Source organism: Aedes albopictus, chromosome 3 (genome assembly GCF_035046485.1).
Source record: "Aedes albopictus strain Foshan chromosome 3, AalbF5, whole genome shotgun sequence".
In the NCBI taxonomy this organism is placed as follows: domain Eukaryota; kingdom Metazoa; phylum Arthropoda; class Insecta; order Diptera; family Culicidae; genus Aedes; species Aedes albopictus.
In genome coordinates, this window is record NC_085138.1 from 112,733,067 (window position 1) to 112,748,032 (window position 14,966).

Consider the following 14,966-nt stretch of genomic DNA (forward strand, 5'->3'; position numbering starts at 1 on the left):
ATGAATTCGGGGTGGCGGGCGCGATGATTCCTCCCTGGAGCCCTTTGCCATCATGTACTTTGTCTTCGACACATTAATGACTAATCCGATTCGCCTGGCTTCACTCTTTAGTCAGATGTACGTTTCTGCCATCGTCTCAAATTTACGAGCAATAATATCAATATCATCGGCGAAACCAAGCAGCTGAACGGACTTCGTGAAAATCGTCCCACTCGTGTTTATCCCCGCTCTTCTTATAACACTGGTAATGACCCAGTGTAGTGTTCTCACCAGTGCTTCTCCACCGTATTTTAGAAGCTCGCTTGGTAGTTGATCTGCTCCAGCGACTTAGTTGTTTTTCAACCGGCCAACCTCCTCCTCAATCTCTTGAAGGTCAGGGGCCGGAAGTCTTTCGTCCTGTGCACATACTCCTAGATCTGTTACCACGCCACCTTCGGTACTTGCAACGTCGCCATTGAGGTGCTCATCGTAATGCTGCCGCCACCTCTCGACCACCTCACGCTCGCTCGTGAGAATATTCCCGTGATTATCTCGGCACATGTCGGCTTGTGGCACAAAGCCTGTGCGTGATCGGTTCAGCTTCTCGTAGAACTTTCGTGTGTCCTTAGCGCGGTACAGCTCTTCCATCCATGTTCCGCGCCTGTTTGTAACGTGCCTCATTCGCTCTCGTACGGTGTTGCAGCATTCTCGCCCATGCTGCATTATTCTCGTTTTTCAACTGTTCACATTCGCCGTCGTACCAGTCGTTTCTGTGATTCGGAGTCGCGAAGCCTAGTGCTGTAGCCGAGGTACTATGGCGGATCGGATGTCCCTCCAGCCATCTTCAAGTGTAGCTGCGCCAAGCTGCTTTTCCGTTGGTAGGGCCACTGTTAACTGCTGCGCGTAGTCTTGAGCCACTTCTACGTTACGAAGTTGCTCGATGTTCAGCCGCGGCGTTCGACTTCAACGCGTGGTGATAACTGTCGAAAGTTTTGAGCGCATGCATACAGCGACTAAAGTGATCCGAATCTATATTTGCACTGCGGTATATGCGGACATTGGTTATATCTGAGAAGAATTTACCGTCGATTAGAACGTGGTCGATTTGGTTTTCTGTTTGATGGTCGGGTGATCTCCAGGTGGCTTTGTGGATATCTTTGCGGGGGAAGAAGGTACTTGGGACTACCATACCACGGGAGGCTGCAAAGTTTACGCATCGCTGGCCGTTATCATTCGATACGGCGTGCAGGCTGTTTCGCCCGATTACCGGTCTGTACATTTCCTCCCTTCCTACCTGCGCGTTCATGTCGCCGACAACGATTTTCACGTCACGCGGCGAGCAACCATCGTATGTTTGCTCTAACTGCGCGTAGAACGCTTCTTTCTCGTCATCGGGTCTCCCTTCGTGTGGGCAGTGGACGTTGATGATGGTGTAGTTGAAGAAACGGCCCTTAACTCTCAACATGCACATCCTTACGTTGATAGGCTGCCACCCGATCACACGTTGTCGCATCTTGCCCAACACTATAAATCCTGTTCCCAGTTCATTGGTGGTGCCACTGCTTTGGTAGAAGGTAGCCGCTCGATACCCGCTTTTTCCCACTTTCTGTCCAGTCCAACAAAGTTCCTGCAACGCCACGATGTCGAAGTTGCGGGGATGTAGTTCGTCGTAAATTATCCTGTCACATCCTGCGAAACCTAGTGACTTGCGATTCCATGTTCCAAGTTTCCAATCGTAGTCCTTATTTCGTCGCGTGGGTCTTTACCGATTGTATCGAGTCGTATTGTCTCCTATGTTATTCGCAATGGGGATTTTTACGGGTGGCTTATTGGACCTACGCCAACACTCCTGTCTCGCCGGAGGGCTATCGTACCAGTTCTCTTTAGTGTCTCAACCAACACTGGGACGACCACGCTGATGGGGCTACCGTTTCTTACTCAGCCGCTGGATGCCAGAACAGACGCTGTTTGAGCCGCACCTCCTTGGTGAACAGACACTCGGATCGTACCTCCTCAATCTAGCTGAAGTCAGAAGGACAACAGTGCCCAGGCTGCACTACCAGCTAAGCACACAACTCTTAGCTGGCGGTCTTTGTCATCGCTTGACCCGTGGAAACATGAGGTAGGAACTTGTGAGGACCAGAGCTATATCGGACGCTCTCCTTATCGACTCACCGTTTTGCAGCCCAAATTCAGGGTGGCTCATATTGCCCCGCATGGTCATATTGCCCCTACTACCCCTATTTGAGTGTCGTGGTAGAAAACAGAGAAATACGATTTATATTCAGAAAGTTATAGGTATCCATTTCTTAGGTGACCCATTCTTCCCCGGTGCACGTAGCCTAGTAGAGTAGGGGGAGAAAGCATATAGAAAAATCTAAAGTAGGAGTAAAGAAACGGGCCAGAGAATGAACCAAGGACGTTCAACATACGAATCAGAAGCGGTAGCCACTAGCCTACCAGGCCTGTATAAGAAGTAATTGATCCTTTTTTTGATTTGAACTGCAAAACAGTTAAAAAACCAAGGGACTATTACAATTATATTATATTTTTTTTAAAGATCAATATTTTCACCACTTTTTGAACAAATTGAAAGGTTTCATATTTGAGTAAATTCAATTTAGAATTTGAACGTGAGCAAATGAGATTAAATAAAAACAAGTCTTGGTTAAACAGGAAAGGATTAGTAAATTAAATTTAACCTTCCTAATACAATACGTGGGCAGCAGCTCGCTGGCGTAGTGCACGGTTTGGGTAAAAAATTACCCTAATGGGTTAAGGACAAGGTATTCGGAGTACATAGCTCAAATTTTCTAGAGCACCGTTTTTTGGAACCGTTGAACGGATATGGCTGAAAATGCATCATGCTGATTGTTCAGTGGTTATCAACAGCGTGATGCTATTCCATCCAAATTCGTTCAACGATTTCAAAAAAGGGTGCTCTAGAAAATTTGAGCTATGTACTCCAAATACCTTGTCCTTAAAGTTGTTTATTTGGATTCTATTAGCAAATGCATGTTCATTCTAAGTTTATACATTTCTACTCTTGATGAGGACAGATCTGAGACAAATATATATAAATTTTATGAAGGATTACTACGAATAATAAAAACATAAATTCAAAACAATACAGTTACTCAACGTGAATATGTATATTAGATAAGTTCATATGCTCCAAGGCAAACCAGCGTTTCCTTCATACGCATGCACAGACTGCAGCTCATTTGCTTTTCAAAACACCCGTACTTCGTGGTTCAATTTGCTATGCGTTCTCGGTACTCGCGGCTCCTGCACTCAGTAAACAGTGCACCGACCTGAATGCATCAAGATCAAAGTGCATTGAACACTTATTATATGCATTATCAATTGCATTAATTTCCCGTATTTTTTCGCTTTCGTTTTCTCCCCACAGGACTACAACGAACAATGTCCGTACTCACTGTCTCCGGTTAGCATCAAAAGCCAGAAGCTGCTACGGTCGCCACGGAAGGCCACCCGTAAAATCTCCAAAATCCCCTTCAAAGTGCTGGACGCACCCGAACTGCAGGACGACTTCTACCTGAACCTGGTCGATTGGTCTGCGCAGAATGTGCTCGCGGTGGGCTTGGGTAGCTGTGTATATCTATGGAGTGCTTGCACCAGTCAGGTGAGTTGAATTCTAATCTAGTGGCGAAAAGTTTTTGCGATGGTCGAAAGGTATTTATGATCAAAAACAAAACGAAAACAATTTTGAAATAAAAGCCATTTTCCCTTGAAATTTTGACTTTTGTGCCTAAAAAACTGATATAAATACTGTGCTAAATTTATATTACTTGTTATGATTTTTGTCAGATTCATATAGTCTAAAATGGAGAGTCTAGTGAGTTATATAATGTCTTAAATTAAATTAAAATTAATTTTAAGTAAAAGATCGCGGTTTGCTTTTCTCAAGCATTTATTATTTTCAATGAAGCTTTCGTTATCTCCTTTCCATTTTATGTCATGATATTTTCAAACAAATGATTGAAATATTCTAGTTTATGGAACTTGTTCAAGCAGATTGCATATTTAAGAGGAAAATGGCTTCGTATTCGCAATGCACATTGATATTTGGAATATGTACGTTCTCTGGGCGTACAAAATAAACTACCCGACCTAATCGCTTATCATCCCGGTTTCCGGTTTCGCAAAACTGAACTAAATTACTACTATCGTTTATTTGCACTTTCAGGTGACGCGACTGTGCGATTTGAGTGCCGATGCAAACACTGTCACCTCGGTGTCGTGGAGTGAACGAGGCCACCAGCTTGCGGTGGGGACACACCATGGCTACGTCACCGTGTGGGACGTGGCCGCTAGCAAACAGGTACGTTTCGATCCCAAACATGCTATAATGTATAGCAATCGCGGTGGAATGAAACACGTTCTCAGCACAGATAGCGGTGCAAATATTGATTCGGCTTGAAGTGAGCAAACAGTTGAGTCCCGCGGGAGACGTCCGACGGATTGGACAAAAAAAAACACACACGAGACAAACAAAACCAGAAATAAGTAGCCTCTTGGTGGTCACTGACAAGTAGCGCATTCAACATTCACCGGGGGCACTTATTGACCAAAGAGGATTTTAATGCACTCGGACGAAATGAGTTCTTTGTAAGCAAACATTGCATAAAATCGGAGCAGGAGAGCAATGGCTTTTTATTGTCATTTATTTACTCTCAATTCTGCTTCGGAATGGATGATTTAACAATTCGCATTTACATATGAGTCAACGGACTCGACCGGTTGGCTCAAGCAATTCCTGAACTTTCCCGACTGTATCATGAACTGTATGAACGCTAGTTTCATGTCTACCGTGCTTGCGTCATATTCTGGATGGGTGGAGAAGTCATACTTAGAAAAAGAAGGCACGCTAACATTCCTCTGTCCCGACTTGTTCAAACTGTGACACAATCTCGAAAATGTTTGACAATGACAAAATAGAAGGTAAAGTCGTTGCGTACTATCCAATTTGCGAAAAATCAGTTGTTATCAATCAGACAATCAAAAATGTTTCGAAAGTGGCAATTTAATTTGTGTGATAACAAATGCTAATAGGACAGATCGGAGAAGTACTAGATTTGTAGTAATGAGCTAAATTCTTTTAATAAAATTTTAATCCTTTAATTTTAATTTAATTTAATCCTTTAATTTTAATTTAATTTAATAAAGCGATTTTAATCCCTGGCCAAGTTCGCAGGGGTTGACGGTATTAAAGTGAAGGAGTTTCATTTTGATTATTGTAATGTAGTGTTCTTTAGTGAAACATATCACCTTTTTAACACTTTAATGCACCTCCAACGGTTCATCACGAACCGGCTGCTGCAGATGGAGTATGGCTGATCATATGCATCAGACATGCTCGATAAACACGGAGGAACCGCCAGGGCTCAGTAGAATCTATTCCCAAGCAATAGTTCCAAGTCGGTTGGTTTAGAGAAGGTTTTGATGATCATTACAAATCCTAATAAAAGTATTATAGGATTTGTGACAGGTTTTGGAACCTTTTACAGCCAGCTGACTTCAAAATGTTGTTTGGGCTCTATTTCCCACGTTTCTCGGTTGATTTTGATTAGTAATTTATTAATGTGATAGTCGCTTTTTCGATTTTTTACAATGTTAGTTGGTCATATTTTTCTTTAAAAAATGCAATTAAAATCAACCGACGAATTAATAGTGGAAAGGAGTTTTGCAGCACTTAATTGTGCTGATAGATTCGAAGCTAACGTGCGAATATTTAAACGCATTGTTGACATCAATGCGTTCGACGTGACATTTTGGACAAAAGCTGACTGCTTTTTATTAACTGAACAACGTTACTTTTGTATGACTAGGTTGACATTTCTAGACCACGCATGAGAAAATGACATGGTTTATCGAGGTAGGAACCGATAGGACAGAACGAATTTGAATATTTTCCATAGTATTTGTAGGGGGATGAATACATAATAGTTGACAAGCAATTTTTGTTTTATTACAATCAACTGACCAACTTGGCGTATTTTTGTTTATCTCTTAGATGGTGTTATGACACCAACAGAAAAATATCAGGAGTTCAGTTACATGTTTCTGTGGGTTTTTCACCGATGACAATTTAAGGACACAAAAGATGAACACAGAGAAGTAGAAATCAAGAAAACAGTTTGACACAGAATCGACTATATTTTAACATACGGGTTCGACTGATTCGACGAATCTATCTAGAAGTATCTAGAAGACAATTGACGCTAAGATTGAAAAAAAAGCTTGCAGTTGGGACTAGACTAAAATAGTGGCCGATAGGAAACAATGCGCTAGACAGCATTATTATTCATTTTTTTTAATATTTACCCGTAGGCTTTTCGCCGGTTGACAGTACAGCATTTAGCTGTGTACGAAGATACGGATTAGTTGGTGTACAGATGACAGGGTTCTCACGAGGAGTGCTTCAAGCGAGGATTACATAACAACTGACAATAAAGAAACCTATTTTCCTTGACTTTCTACGCAATGGACATCCGACCGAACAAACGTGTTTTCGTTAATCTCCTCTCTCGTCTCTTTTTAATATTGACGCGCTTATCTTAGATTCTCAACAAGCTGTATTCGAAACGCGCAGCATCAGATCGCACCAGACCGCGCCCGTATGATTTACACACGGTGTGCACCTTGGCTAAACCGTTTTTGCAGCCGCCGGGTGGGAGCTGTCATGGATAATTAGCCGCCGTATACAAATCAAACGGGGCACAATCTTTTCGCGATTAACGACGGCTGGTTGAGATCGTCAGCACTTGAGTGATTAAGCTGGGATGCACAATAACTACATTCAGCATATTTCCATTAAAACTACACTTCAATAAAGCAAAGACTAAAGCTGCTATAATAGAACAGACCAGAATGACTTAATTGACTATTACCTTGGAGATCTACTTCATATAACAAGTTGACAAGAACCTAACTAAATACATGGACCATACTACAAAAAACAATTGACAAAAAGAGTAAAAAGGGAAACTTTTATTAAAACTATTTTTGTTCAACGCAGGCCAAAACAGTGTCGACTTGGGCCACGCACGCCTACGTACTTCTGTGTGTTGAAACAAAAATAGAGGCTCCTAGAAGCAAATGTAGGGAAAGGGTGCGGTGTAGAACATAAGCACAGTGTTGCTACCGCCGTAATCACTTTGAAAAAAAAAAATAATAAAGCGATTTTAATAAAATGCTGCAAAAAGCGTGGTTATTATAATTTCTTGCCTAATTTGACGCTGTTTGAGCAAAACTTTAGGCAACAGTATTGTTGTTTTCTTCATTTCTTGCAACATAAACAACATAGTAAGTTATCCAATGTTTTGCTCAAACAGCATCAAATTAGGTAAGGAATCATAATACCCACGCTTTTAGCACCTTTTCATTGCAGAAACGGAGAATTGACCTTCTCACCATACTAAAATTCAGCTTATTACTACAAATCTAGTTCTACACCGAACGTGCCCCATTGCGACATTGCACAAATTGCACACGGTTAGAATAGAGTAAGTATCGCTGAGACCGGCCCACTACTAACACCTTATCTTTGAAAATGCTTTAGGTGGCGATTTTCTGCAAGTGCTCCCCAAAAAAAAATAAGGAAAATTTAATAGGTTACTTAAATTAATGGACCCCCCGTTATTTAGAGTCACAACCATTTTTGCGGACTCCTCGATTTTGGTCAATTTATTGTTGGCTCATTTTTTTATAACTCGAAAGGAAACTATAGAGGTACTCGAAGAAAAAAATATAGATACCTACTTTTTTGCAGCGATAAAAAGTTGGGTCGGCCATATTGATTTCGGCCGTCATTTTGAATTTTTATACCACTTTTTTTTCTCCATGTTGGAAACCACCGATTTTCAAATTTATTGCACTAATTGAAAGCTTTATACGTAACATATAAAAAAAGTGTTCGCAAACACTGTGGAATAACGCTGCCTTTATGTAAACAACCGACATCTGGCCCAGTGCGCAAGAGTGACATGGTTTACAAAACGGCAGATAACTTTTGACAGCAGAAAAAGACATCTCTAATTTTTTGATATGTTATTTAAAAATATTCCAGCTTTCGATTGACTTAAAATTTTTGAAAATCGCTGGTTGCCAACATGGTGAAAAAAAAGTTTTGGTATATAAATTCAAGATGGCGTCCGAAATCAATATGGTCGACCCAATGTTTTATCACTGCAATAAGTACCTCTATATTTCCTCTTTTCAACAGCATTTCGTTTTGAGGTGGTTTCTGGAGAAACTTTCAAGTTATAACGGTTTAAATGTTTTCAATAATAGTTGTGGGTCTTACTAAAGGTGGGCAAACCGTGTGTGCTTGTCAACAACGCGATCATTGCTACACTCGTCTATGAACTAACTGTTAGAGATGTATGTGCTGTCACAATTGATGTATCTGTTGGAAATCGCAACAGAATATGCATACCGTATTACCCCGCTAATACGACACCGACTGTTGTCGAATAACCGGGGTAAACTTTTAATTCGACAAACTGGTCACCCTACACCATTATGCTCATTGAATTTTGGCAACTCTATTTTTGTTTTTGTTTTGATTTCCGGATTTGTTATGAAACATTATTTCAACAGATATTGCGGTGCTGCGAATGAAAAGCTCGTTCTTTCGACGATTATTGCCATCCTCAGTTCATTCCGGTTGGTCTCCAGGCGGTTTGGGTGTAGAATTGCTCCAACTCATAGCTTCCGGAATAAGCGGCTGCAAGAGGAGCTGCTGCGGGTGGGAGTATAAGCGCAATATCAAACTGTTTTGCATTTACAGTGTACATCGCTGTGACATTCGAACACTTTTTAATGCGACATGTGTCGAATAAGCGGGGTACGGATTAAAAAGTGTCGTATTAAAGCGTGTCGAACGAACGGGGTAAGACGGTACGTCTATTGTTCGGGTTATTTATCGCATAGCAAACCATCTTCTACGGATGCTTTCAAACGAGTCATTGTATACTGCACTTCATAAGGTCTTCCGCTAATTGTTGGCAGTGATGCTAATGCTAAATCATCTGGGGCAGCTCAGACATCAACTTGGGAGGCTCCACTTTGATGGAGTACAGGTCTTGGATTACTTAACAACTTACTTACTTACTAAATTTCTTAGCCAGATAAGGTTGGGCAACCGCCCAACCTACATGGTATCTAGCAGAGAGAAAGTGTTAGAAATAACGCTTTGTTCTAGTAGAATTAGTAACGTGCTGAACAATTGGCATGTGTCAGATAAAGAATCTTTATCTGACCATCGCTACATCTTTTTTAAAAATGTGAATGTTACTTCGCAATCTTTTCATTTCAGAAATCCCAGATCAACCAACTTCCCTGCCCTTCGATTCAGAAAGGGGTATGGGCGCGTTCTGCCAACTTGGTCGAGGCAGATTTCTTGTGTGAACAAGTTCCATACGGACATTCAAAAGTGCCTGAACGAAATATGTCGCTTGTTAGGATCACTTGAAGATCGGATGGAAGATCATTCTCTCTTTTAGAATATTCGCGTTCGTTCATTTGTTGTTTTTCTTTCGCGTTCGTGTATTTCAAGTTTATCTATCACTGAGTTTGATGATCGCTGTTAAGACAGCAGGAATGATCTTCTCATCTGCATCCGTTGAACCATTCTGAATGGCCGTAGTGAAAGTATCACCAAAACACTAATAATATTTTTTCTATCTTTTCATGTACATCAAATTCCACGTCCGAGTATTGAGTCGGACACCAGGACATCGAATTAATCAAAGCTAAGTACATTTGATTTCCTTTTTCATCATAGGGTAATTCGCCAATTGTTGAACGGTTAGTACCGGCATTTTGGTTTTCGTTTGTTTTTCCGTGCATAATTCCACTTTAGTTGAAAAATATCCAGTGAATGTCTAGATCTACTTATCCCTTATACTGCCCATTGAACTTGTATTCCCTTAAATTCCATTTTCTAAGAGAAAATAGAACATTTGTATTGGAAGTCTGTAACCCAAATGTTGAACGCTTCCTTAAGCTAGCTCATCCTAATGTTGGACGGTTCTCGCTAATTGTTGAACGGTTGAAGCTTTGTTCGTAATTGATGACGTATAACCCGACATCAACCTATCATTCAGCTGTTTTTATTTTGGCCACCAAACCCAACATAGACACGACAGTTACCCGATGTGGGTCCAACAGTGGTCCAACATTTGATAAAAATTGACCCGACTTTGACCCGACATCCGATATTTTTTCACCCTGGCGGATTTTTTCCGGTTTTTTTGTGTTTTGTGCCCAGCTAGTCCGAGCTAGTGACAATTCATTTAAATGACAAAGAATCGCACATTTGAAGAGAGCTCTAGTGGACTGAAATCGGTTTAAAGATGACAAGATGCAAAAATGGCTGGAAATATTTGATTAGAAGCGAAAACGACAGAAGAAAAGTACGCCTTTTAAAGCCCCTGAAACTCTTCTGGAAACCCATGGGACCCACTCAACCCCCAAGAACACTCATGGAACGACCCTGAAATCCCTTGAAAACACTTGGATTGCTCCTGAGCCTCCTGGAACGCCTTGAAATACTCCTGGGACCCCCTAACACTCTGGATTCCTCTTGAACACCTCTGAAACGCCCTTGAAACCCATTGAAAACCACTGGAATCTTTCTGAAGCCCACTGGAACACCCCTAGAACATCCCTGGAACGCCTTTGAAACCCCACGAAATGTACGGTTAGGTAAACTGAAAAAAAAATTCTAGCAGTCATGCTAACATCGTAGGTTATGCCAGTGTTCAACAATTGGATCATGGATGCATAATGATAGTGTGATGAGAAAAATATTTTTTTCAAATTAAATTATAATGAAAATGTGATTTTAAACAATGTTAAACTGTTAATGACATCCTTCCAGTTCTTGTAACTATGGTGTGCCTTTGATATTTGTGGTCGATTTGCCCGCAAAGCTTAGTTCGTAACAGCAATTTCTTAAAATTAATCTTAAGAATTGTGCAGTTTTTGTGTCATCATCAGTAAAAAATTTTCAATCAATTTTTTTGACGAAAAATATGTATAATTTTGTAACTTAATTAGAGCAATATCGTGACCCACATGTATATGCATCTACATCATACGTTTACGTTAGATGAAAATTACTTAAGTAAGATTTATAATAAAATATTCAGAAACTGTTCAACATTTGGGTAGTGTTCAACAATTAGCGAATTACCCTATATGGAAGGGTTATGAAAGCTATATATGTATATATGTAGATGTTTTTAGACTTGGGATTATTTATTTTTCTAAACATTCGGTTGATATAGACAAACACTATTAGTTTCATTTGAAAAATATGCAATAATTGATACCGTTAGTTTTTCACACACACACACACACACACACACACACACACACACAGTTCTTGAAACTTGGTAACATTTCCATTCTTAGTATTTGTAGGAGATCGTTTTGTGGGTGGCTCCTAGTATGTTTGAGTGCCTACAGTGATACTTGGTTGCAAATTTCATAATGCTTACATTTATCTGAATTGTCGGGGTCAACTGAGATTGGGAAGGAGGGTGTAGCATGGTGCTGGGTTGCAAAGCTGACGTGTGATCGATACTTGGACGCATTTTACCAACGCAGCTTGACATGACGAAAACTGATTAATTTTACTAGCTGGACAACGTAATTTATGATTACAAAGTAGAAGACATCTTTACAAAGCCAACGTGTGATCAATACTCAATACTTAAATTGCATTATTGGCGTTAATGCCTTGTATATGACATTTTGGACAAATATTTATTATTTGTCACCAGCTAAACAACGTTTCCTTGTATAATAACTAGGTAGACATTTGTAGGGTACGTGGAAGAGAATGACATGGTGATGTAGAACCGATAGGACAGCTGAATGATTTGACTGTACATTAGAATAGATAGCTAGGTTTTGTATGTCGTATCATGGGAAGCCCATGACATATTAAAAATCATTGTCTATAGTCTATCATTGGGGATAGCGCCAGTGCTGTAGGTGGCTACCAACATAGGTGTTATCGCAGCAAGGGTTGCTGTCTTCATTTGGTATTTGACCGTCATAGATTCGATTAAACATTTAACAAAATGTTTCTTGGTGGTAACATTAGTATAGTTGTCGACATAGACAGCATGTTGTACTTTATGTTATTTCCAAGAATTAATTTGCTTTTGGATATGACCGTTCATGGTGCTTCAGATTCCGTAGGTAAACATTTTTTTTTTTTTTTCAAAATAACTTCACACTTGACTTGACATGACTGAGGGCTGACCTGACATGATAGGAGAGAAAATGCAAAAATTTGATTAAAACTACATAGACACAATGTAAAAAACTAGTGTTAAATTGGGCAACATAGCCTATTCCGTCTAAGCATTGGTCTTTGTAGAGATGAAATGTGAATAACGGGTTCAGCCTTGACAAACAAGCTGTCACGCAGCTCCAACTGAAAACCCATAAAAAAAAAAAAAAAAAAAAAAAAAAAAAAAAAAAAAAAAAAAGAAATCCCCGATCAACCAACTGGGATCTCTTTACTGGTCTGATTGCGGCCAAATTTCATGGATACTCACCATCTGTCAATAGATTTTAGATGATGCCGTTGATACTACAACGGCCCTCATCATGGAAGCTTTTGAAGAAGTCCTCCACGGTCTGTAAGGGACGCAAGAGGAACGCCTTGGTGGAACCCTGATCTGGCGAAGCTCAGGAAACAATGTAGAAAGAGTTGGAACAAACGACGTTGAGCTGGTTTGGAGGCTTTCAGGCAGTGCTGAAAATGTCATTTCGACATGTCTAAATTCAAACATATCCAGCTTATTTTAGAAGCTCAACCTGAGAATATCGAGAATATGGTATATGAAAAACTTGTGCGGCTAGACCAGTTCTACATGTGAGTCATGGAAAAACCGATCTTTTTCAAATGTTTTAGATAAATGTCATGGACTACCTTCGAAATAATGCCAATGATATTCATGGTGCCCAATCCGGTAAGTCCACTGTGACTGTTCTACATAAGGTTTTACGATATCGAGAAGGCGTTCGCTGAAAAGCAATCCTGTTTGGGTGTTTTCTTAAATATCGAGGGTGCCTTTGGCAACGTGCCTTTCGATGTCATATTGGAACAGGTGAAATACGTTGGAGTTATTCTTGATTCCAAGCTTTTCTGGATATCTCACATTGAGTTTAGAATCAAGAATGTTTGTACATATGGCCTTCGGTAAATGCTGGTGAATCTTTGATACAACTTGGGGTCAAAACCCAAGTATATCAAATGGGTCTACTCTACACTAACTGTTGTTCGACCAATATTAGTTTATAGATGTCTCCAATCTGGATCCAATCAAAATCAGGCAATCTCCAAAGGATGTGCTTTATAGCGATGTCTGGAGCGCTCTCTTCAACTCCCACGGGCGGCAGCGCTCGAAGTTCTCTTTGACGTTGCCCCACTATAAATTCATCTTGAACAAGAAGCACTTTCTTGGATGTATCATCTACGGGTATTCGGTCTTCTAGAGGAAATTGCTGAGAACCGCATATCAACACACACCTCGTTGTTTTCTCTTTTGGTGAATTAGGACAAAGTTGTCCTTTCTCCAAGTGTACTTACTTGGAGCGGACCTGGGCCCTGTAGCATAATCGGGCTAATAATATTAGCTACAAGTTACAAGTTACAAGTACTAATATTACAAGTTCGGGGCCCGTGGCGTAGTTGGTCACACGTTCGCTTCATATGCGGATGGTCATGGGTTTGATTCCCAGCCCCGGCACTTGCAATTTTTCGTCAGTTGCTTTTCCCCCGAGAGCAACTGACACTGACCCTCTTCTGAGCCCCATGGCTCAAACGGACCCGGATACCTGGACATCGGCGAACTGCTACTCATAATGGACCCCCAATCGGACTGGAAAGGAACAACGGCCATCCATCATCATCCTTGTGCTCATCATTCTACCAGGTATAAAGTAGAAAAGTAAAAGCAGCAGAAAGGGAACCAGTTCGATAAAGTAGAATAGAATCTAGACGCTGTACAAAATGTAAGTGCAACTGTCAATTGAAATTGCTCACGTAGTGCCCCAGTGGACAATAGAGCTGTAAATTAGGTTAAGTGATTAAGAATAAAAAAAAATATTACAAGTGCTAATAATTTGTGTTGCATGAAGGCTCAATTTTCAACTAATATTAATAGCACTTGTAATATTAGTGACCATGAAAATACAAGTTGTTTTGGTTCATTTACCTGTCAAAATTCATCCGACAGTTCACTATTAATTTGAAATGGCAGTTGATGTTTGTTTATATTCTGCATTTTCCGCGTAACATCCGGAAATAACTTCATTTATTCCGAAGTTTTGCATTCTTTATACGATAGATGAAGAAAAGCATATGCTGTTTGGATTATTTTCGGCCGCTCTGACGAAATATTTTTTTACAAAGTATGGCACTGCAAGTACCTAGATTTTTAGTAAAATGTCCCAAAGATTTAATAGTAATGGTTGAAAAACAATGTATAAAGATTTAGCAACATGTATTATGCTTCTTGTTAAAATTCCAAGTGATCTGGGATGCAAAAATTGAGCTTTTACCTACTTTTATATGTCGTAACTCGATTCGAGTTAGTGTATGTATATTGTAGCTCTTGATTAGCTTAATGATGCGCAATACAAGCAATTGATTCAAATTTATTTCGCATCTGCAACTTTACCTGTGCTTATGCAGTGACCATAATAACCATAACTTTACCAAGAACCTCCAATCAAAGATGGGTATTGTAGAACTTGAGAGACTCAGCAGAAATTATATTTTGGATACTAAGTGTACATCAACGCAATTTTCTCTTCAATGAGTTTCGAATACATGGTACTGCCAAATTTAATCGTCGAAAACTGGAATTAAGGTTGACATGTTAGATAAATAATATCTTTTGAGTTCATCAAAATGGTAAATCGATATATTCAAA

The 14,966-nt window shown here is 40.1% G+C and overlaps 2 protein-coding genes and 1 long non-coding RNA gene across 11 annotated transcripts in view; 2 read left to right on the forward strand and 1 right to left on the reverse strand.

Annotated features, from left to right (window-relative positions):
• Positions 1-14,966, forward strand: part of LOC109420033 (uncharacterized) — a 265,784-nt gene that overhangs the window by 104,348 nt on the left and 146,470 nt on the right. The gene's annotated exons all lie outside the window — the stretch shown is intronic.
• The window catches only part of LOC109409562 (fizzy-related protein homolog), a 99,301-nt gene that overhangs the window by 81,465 nt on the left and 2,870 nt on the right, over positions 1-14,966 (forward strand). For all 7 annotated transcript variants that reach the window (XM_029876262.2, XM_029876268.2, XM_019683007.3 and 4 more), the window contains 2 exons: positions 3,392-3,625; positions 4,190-4,324. In XM_029876262.2, the coding sequence (XP_029732122.1) occupies positions 3,392-3,625; positions 4,190-4,324 (369 nt within the window). The remainder of the gene's footprint in view (positions 1-3,391; positions 3,626-4,189; positions 4,325-14,966) is intronic.
• LOC134291631 (uncharacterized) overlaps positions 9,373-14,966 on the reverse strand; it is a 256,938-nt gene continuing 251,344 nt past the window's right edge. The window contains exon 2 of the long non-coding RNA XR_009999194.1: positions 9,373-14,711. This is a non-coding gene — a long non-coding RNA (uncharacterized LOC134291631). The remainder of the gene's footprint in view (positions 14,712-14,966) is intronic.